The 7,932-nt window shown below is 36.6% G+C and overlaps 1 protein-coding gene across 1 annotated transcript; it reads left to right on the top strand.

Annotated features, from left to right (window-relative positions):
* The first annotated feature begins 2,314 nt into the window (after window positions 1-2,314).
* LOC111392582 lies at window positions 2,315-2,611 on the top strand. The gene has a single exon (XM_023017939.1). It carries the CDS (start codon window positions 2,315-2,317, stop codon window positions 2,609-2,611), a length of 297 nt encoding a protein of 98 aa, XP_022873707.1.
* The last annotated feature ends 5,321 nt before the right edge of the window (window positions 2,612-7,932 follow it).

Genomic DNA, 7,932 nt, shown 5'->3' with positions numbered 1-7,932 from the left:
ATGAGAATGTTATAGATTTGGAGACGTTGGAGGTAAAATATGATGAAGAGAGTCTGGCCTTGATCTTGTTATGTTCGCTACCCAGTTCTTTCTCGTTGTTTTATGATACTATATTGTATAGTTGTGACACACTGACCATTGAGGAGGTATATGATGCCCTACTCTCAAAGGAGAAGATGGAGCTGTTGGTTAGAGATCCTATATCTAGGGGTGGGAATGCTCTGGTTACTCATGGTGATCGATTGAGAGGTAGATCGAAGATGAGGTATAGCAATGTGTATTATTATTACTGCAAGTGGAAAGAACACATTAAGCCCCTGTTTGATGCCCATTACTTGAAAATGAAAATGAGGGGAATAGTATTTTTTAGAAAAATGAGTGGTTGAAAGAGAGAAAAGTTCACGTGTAATATTATTTTATGGAAGATTGTGTGGTTGAAAATAGGAGAGAGAGAAATGGAATGTAATGTAATTTAATTTAATGGGGAACAAATAGGGGCTAAGAAAGATTGCGACAAGTTGTAGGGTAAAGGTGATTTACATGCAAATCATGCAGGGCAATTAGGTAACGAGACTAACATTGTTGAGAATTTTTTGGATGATGCAAATGTAATGTTGGTTGTATTTGATGGAGAATCCAAACCTGGTAAATGGATTCTGAATTTTGCATGTTCGTATCATATGTGTCCCAATAGGGCTTTGTTTCAAACATATGAGATGGTGAAGTAAGGTGGAGTTGTCATGGGAAACAACCAATCTTGTCGGGTTGCAAAAATTAGTTGGATCAGATTGAGGCTACAAGATGGGACAGTGAGGACACTTGATTAGGTTCCCCATGTTCCAGACTTGACAAAGAATCTCGTATCACTGAGTACCCTAAACACAAAAGGGTATAAATTCTCTGGTGAAGGTGGAGTTTTGAAAGTCCGAAGGGGTGTTCGAGTTGTACTGGAGGGACGGAAGAAGTCTCAGTTGTACATGTTAAGGGGAACGCAGAACCAGTTAAGAGACATCTGAACAAATTCAGCATCGTAGTGGAACTTCAGTTTAGTACAGTACCTCTTGTGACGAGCTCTGAATTGGTTAAGAACACTACTAGAAAGAGCGTTGGTGATTCCGCTTTGCCACCAATTTTAGCAGATACACTATGTTCAATTGCTAGGGTTGGACTCAAGGAGCGTAGGTGCTATGGTATCAATAATGTCTGGAATGCTTTAGGGGACGTTGAAGGTGACAGTTCTAGCAAGGGGCCTTCTAATCCAACATGTGGTATGATTTTTGCTATAGGGTGTGCTTCGACCCTGTTTGGTTTCGACCCTGTTTGGTCAACAATAATTCCATGGTGAAATTTTGGGAAACTGAAATTTGGGTTCGAATATTGCTTGTAGACCCCATGCAGAGGATGATGGTTTAGTAATGGAAAGTTGTGGTTACTATGTTGAGGAGATTGGTCAGTTCATTTCGAAGCAGATCAATTTGAAATTTTGGAGTTTCATTCGTTGCACCAGATTTTTGAGTCCATGTGGAGATTGTTACGTTTAATGCCTCAAAATTGGGTTAAAATCTTGGAAGATCACGTTTGACTTGAATTTGGAAAGAAATCAAATTACAACCAAGATTTTTTCCTTTTACGCAATTTAACCTCATTCTAGTTTATTTTCTTACCTTTTTAGAACTCCATTAGGTTTATGGACGTGGCATATAAATTAGAGACTCATTTGTCAGTTTTAGATGAAGTATTATTGTTGTCCTATATTATTCTCTCCATATTGTCAGTTTAATAAATTTCATCATTCCTCTCCTTAGTTTCTCTCTTTCTATTTTACTTTAATCTTGTTTTTGTTGAGTAGTAAACATCATTTTTGGACTAAATAATATGGGCTTAAGGATTTTGCTTATAGGTCCAAATCAATTAAAGGCCCAACATGCCTAGCATTTCTAGAAAAATTGTCTAGAAAAATCTATATAAATATCTACTAGAAAAATTTATATAAATATCTAAGTAAGATATGTGGTCTTATAAAGAATATCTAGAGAATTCTAGGAAAATATCTTAACATGTGGTCTAGATGTCTCTAGAAAATTGTGTATACTAGAAGTTTCATGCAAACACTATATAAATGGGTAGTGTCCTCCTTTTTGTAACAAGCCAAAAAGTGCACAAAAGTCTTGAAGTTGAGAAATATAATTTTCCTTTTGTTCACTTCCTTCTTCCTATTAGTGTTGTCCTCCTTAAAAGTCTTAGCCAATCCAAGTTAGTAAACCCTTCCTTCCTCCAACAAATTGGTATTAGAGCCCTAAGGTTCTTTTAAAAAATGGCAAGTGGGATGATTCCTTTTCAAGTTCCCCAACTCAACAAGGATAACTACAACAATTGGAGCACAAGGATGAAAGTGTTGCTCGGGTCGCAAGATGCATGGGAGATCGTAGAGAAAGGCTACACGGAGCCACAAGACGAGGTTGCTCTATCCCAAGCACAAAGGGATAGTTTGAAGGATGCAAGGAAGAAGGACAAGAAAGTGCTTACCCTCATCTATCAAGCCTTAGATGAAGGCATGTTCGAGAAAGTAGCTTGTGCTACTACAAGTAAGGAAGCATGGGAGATTTTATGAAACTCCAACAAAAGAGTTGAGAAGGTGAAAAATGTTCGAGCCCAAACACTTCGATGTGAGTTTGAAGCTTTACATATGAAAGAATCAGAATCAATTTCTGATTACTTCTCTAGAGTATTGGCTATTGTGAATCAATTAAAGAGGAATGGAGAAAAGTTGAATGACAATCAAGTAATTGAGAAGACACTTAGGTCTTTAGATTCTAAATTTGACTACATAGTTGTAGCCATTAAGAAATCTAAAGATCTAGATAGTATGAGTGTTGATCAACTCATGGGATCTTTACAAGTTCATGAGGAAAGATTAAAGAAGAAGGTGAAAGAAGAGCCATTAGAGCAAGCTCTTCAAACAAAGCTCACTTTGAACGAGGGTGAAGGAAGGTTTGGCAGTAATAAAAGCCAAAGAGGAAGATGACGAGACCAAGAGCGAGGAAGAAGTGCATTCTACAAGGAGGAAAGAAGACAAAGCTCATTTTCCACCAGAGGTCGTGGAAGAGGAAAAGGTACGAGGCAAAATGAAGGGCCAAGGTATGACAAATCTCAAATTAAATGTTACAATTATCAAAAACTTGGTCATTATGCTTCGGAATGTAGAAATATTACTAACCAAGTTAAGGAAAAAGCCAATTATGCTTGTCGGGAAAGTGAAGTGGATCATACACTACTGTTGGCTTACAAAGATGAAGAGAGCAAAGAAAAGAACACTTGGTATTTGGATATAGGAGCAAGCAACCATATGTGTGGAAGAAAAAACATGTTTGTGGAGCTTGATGAAACAGTAAGCAGAAACATTCTTTGGAGATGAATCCAAGATCCCAGTGAAAAGAAAAGGTAAAATCTTGATCCGCTTGAAAAATGGTATGCATCAATTTATCTCAAATGTCTATTATTTGCCCAATATAAAGAATAACATTTTAAGTTTGGGACAACTCTTAGAGAAGGGCCATGATATTCATTTCAATAAGAGATCAAAGAGAAAATTTGATTGCCAAAGTCCCTACGAGAAGAAATAGAATGTTTGCGTTAAGCATTCAAAATGACGTTGCTAAATGCTTAAAAGATTGTTTTAAAGATTCATCTTGGCTTTAGCACTTGAGATTTGGGTATCTTAATTTTGGAGGCTTAAAGTTGTTGAGTAAGAAGAAGATGGTGAAAGGTTTGTCTCCAATAAATTATGCGAATCAATTATGTGAAGGACGCTTACTTGGAAAGCATTCGAGGAAAAGTTTTCCAAAAGAAGTTTCTAGAAGAGCTAAGAAGCCGCTAGAACTTATACACTCCGATTTTGTGGGCCAATTAATCCAAGCTCTCTTGGTAAGAGCAATTACTTTGTTCTCTTACTTGATGATTTTAATAGAAATACTTGGGGTCTATTTTCTCAAACAAAAATTGGAAGTTTTTGAAATTTTTAAGAAGTTTAAAGCTCTTGTTGAAAAAGAAAGCAGATACAGTATAAAAGCCTTGAGATCGGATAGAAGAGGAGAGTTCACCTCCAAAGAATTTGAGAAATATTGTGAGGAGAATGGAATTCATCGTCCATTGACGGTTCCATTCTCTCCATAACAAAATGAAGTAGCCGAAAAAAAAGAATGGATCTAACAAAATGGAGTTGCCGAAAAAAAGAATAGATCCATTCTTAACATAGCCCACTGTATGCTTAAAAGTAAGAGATTGCCCAAAAAACTTTGGGCCGAAGCTGTTAATTGCGTTGTGTATCTGTCTAATCGATCGCCTTCTAGAAGTGTGTAGAATAAGACACCACAAGAAGCATGGAGTGGAAGAAAGCCCAACATCTCTCACTTACGAGTATTTGGGAGCATTGCATATGCTCATGTACCAGATCAAAAGCAGTCCAAGTTAGATGACAAAAGTGAAAGGTATGTCTTTATCGATTATGACTGTCCCTCTAAAGGCTACAAGTTGTATAATCCAAACAAGGAGAAGATCATCATAAGTAGAGATGTCGAGTTTGATGAAGAAGGAGCTTGGGATTGGGGTGTCCAAGAAAAATACTATGACTTCTTACCATTCTTTGAGGAAGAAGAATAAGAGAATGGAGAGCAGCAAGAGTTTACCACTCCACCTCTATCACCTACTCATGGAGATGCTTCCCCATCATCTTCACAAGGAGAAAGCTCAAGCGAAAGGATACCACGGATGAGGAGCCTACAAGAGCTATATGAGGTAACAAAAAATCAAAATGCTCTTACACTCTTTTGTCTTCTTGTCGATTGTGAGCCAATAGGGTATGAAGAAGCAGCGTAAAATAAAAGATGAAAAGATTAAGGCTATTGAGAAAAATGACACATGGGAGCTAACAACTTTTCCCAAAGGAAAGAGAGCAATCAGAGTTAAGTGGGTGTAACCAATGGTCGGGAATCGATTATGAAGAGGTATTTGCTCTTGTTGCTCGTTTAGAAATCATAAGATTAATTATCTCTTTTGCAACGCAAAATAAGTGGAAGATATTTTAAATGAACGTGAAATCAGCTTTTCTAAATGGTTATCTCGAAGAAAAAATTTATGTGGAGCAACCAATGGGCTATAAAATAAAAGGACATGAAGGTAAAGTCTTAAGACTAAAAAAGACTTTATATGGGTTGAAATAGGCTCCAAGGGCATGGAATGGTAGAATTGACAAGTATTTTCTAGAAAATGACTTCACAAAATGCCCTTACGAATATGCCCTTTATACAAAGATAAATGAGAAAGGAGATAATTGCTTGTTAGTTTGTATGTGGATGATCTTATATTCACAGAAAATAATCAAAGTATGATCACTGAGTTTAAGAAGGCCATGGCTCAAGAATTCGAGATGACGGATATCAGCCTCATGGATTGAGATAAAGCAAATGGAGGATTGCATCTTTATCTCACAAGCAGTATATGCGAAAGAAATTCTAAATAAATTCAATATGGAAGATTGCAAGCCTGTGTGCACCCCCCATCGAATACGGAACCAAGTTGTCGAAAAATGATGAAAGTGAAAAAGTAAACCCAACACTTTTTAAGAGTCTTGTTGGAAGTCTAAGATATTTGACGTGCACAAGACCACATATCCTATTTGGAATTGGGCTCATTAGTCGCTATATAGAGACATCTACCATGACCCATATGAAAACTACAAAGAGAATTCTTCGCTACATCAAAGGTACGCTTGATTATGGCTTAGTCTATTTTTAATTAGTTTTAGGGTTACTATTCTAATCCATAATATATGGAGGGTGGTGAGTCTGATTTGCCCAAAAGGTGGGTATATGTACTTCATTAACTTCGTAGATGATTACTTCAGATATGAATGTTTAACTGGTGGCTCACAATTCTGAAATTCTTAAAATTTCAAAGAATTCAGGACTGAAGTGGAAAAGAAATTAGGCAAGAATAATAACACGCTCCAATCAAATTAAAGTACAGACTATCTATCCCATGACTTAGAGCATACACATCAAGGAATGAGATTCTAACCCAACTCAACTCAAGAAATACACCCCAAACAAAATGGTATGAGAAATAAGACTTTGTTCGACATGGTCAAATCTGTGCTAAGTTTCTCAACTTTCACAACATTGTTTTGGGGATATGCTCTACAAACAGTTATATACTTATTGAAGATTGTTCCATCTATGTTTGTCCCCAAGACATCCCTTGAATTTGTGGAATAGGCATATGCCTAGTCAAAGACATAACCGAATATGGGGACGTTCGGCACACAAGCATAAGAAAAAGACAGAAAAGATATAATCAAGATTACAAGTGTCTTTGTAGGATATTCTAAAGGGACGAGGATATTACTTTAAAGTCATAAGGATAATAAGGTATTTTTGTGTACAAATGCAATAAGAATAAACAAGAATGTGAATCTAAAAGTAAGGTTCTCTTGAATGAAGTTAGGGATTCCTAGCTTAGCTGATCCACAGATCGCATTGGACCTACTCAAGAAGAATATATGCCGCCTTCGCTAATAGTGACTAGAAACAACAGAATATAAATAGAGGTTATCTTACCATACACATTAGCTTGTCAGTAAAAAAGAGAACAAAGGATCGCTTCCCAATTGTTCAATCGCTACGTGATGTTGAGATTTAAGTGAACAAATATGATATAGGAGAAGAAGTAACACAACAATTACAGCCTCCAATCAACCAAGAACCTCCACCACTTAGATGTAGTTGGAGAACCATTCGATTACCCAGTATATACTTACTTTATGTAGTGTCTTTCGTGGTAGTTTGCGAATTAAGAAGATGAACTCACTTCGTATAATGCTAACCATTGGAGAAGTACCACAGATTTAAAAATGAAATCTACGTACACTAACCCGACTAGGGGTATTGTGGATGTGCCTAATAGGGTAAATCCTTTAGGATTTAAATGGCTCTATACGAGGAGAATAGGCAAAGATGGAAAGTGAAGACCCTTCAAGAAAGAGTGGTACCCAATGAAAAACTGTCGTTTATGAAAAGACCTCACTTGTGGCTATGCTTAAGTCTAAAAATCCTCTTATACGTTGAAGCTCATTTTGATTATGAGGTGTGGCAAACTGACATCAAGCTTGACACTTTTCATTAAATGGAAGTTTAATGAAAATATTTTCATGATGCAAGCAATTTTATCAGAAAAGGTCAAGACCATAAAGTATGAAAACTGAAGAGGTCCACTTATGGACTCAAAGAGATGTCTAGGTCTTGCAATGTCATGTTTGATAAAACCATTAAAACTTATGCTTTTGGTTAAAATTTTGTTAAGTCTTGTTTTTATAGGCACAATAAAGACAATGAGGTTATTTTTCTTATGCTGTATGTCATTGATTTTCTATTAACTGGGAATGATATGGATGAATTGACATCGGTTAATGTGTTTGTTGGCAATTAACTTAGTTTTAATGACTTTAATTCGCAAGGTCACCAAATCATATGTGCAGATATGATATAACAGTGATGTGGATTTCATCTATATGATCCTTCAAACCGAATCTAGTTAAATTGGCTTTGGATGGATTTTGTATGCTTTTTCTTTGTCATCGCATTTATCCGCACAGCTAAATTTAGGGTTAAGTTTTATCCAGGCCTGTATGTTTCACAATCCATTGCAGCTGTCTTGGAACCCCTTATCTCACCCACTCCATATGGTATAGATAATTTTATGACATGATAATATAAAGAAATTATTGCCCATAGGTTGGACAACAATGATTGGCCAATGAGGGCAGAGTAAGGACTAGGGAAATCTATTTCTATGAACCCAGTGTAGATTTGTTATGGAGTTTCTCCTGCCACTAGTCGAGGGTTATATGACCCTTTTCGGTCATCGATAAGCAGTGTG

This window comes from Olea europaea, unplaced genomic scaffold (assembly GCF_002742605.1).
Source record: "Olea europaea var. sylvestris unplaced genomic scaffold, O_europaea_v1 scaffold941, whole genome shotgun sequence".
NCBI lineage: Eukaryota > Viridiplantae > Streptophyta > Magnoliopsida > Lamiales > Oleaceae > Olea > Olea europaea.
The sequence above is the reverse complement of the archived record's forward strand: the minus strand, read 5'-3'. Positions and strand labels throughout refer to the sequence as shown.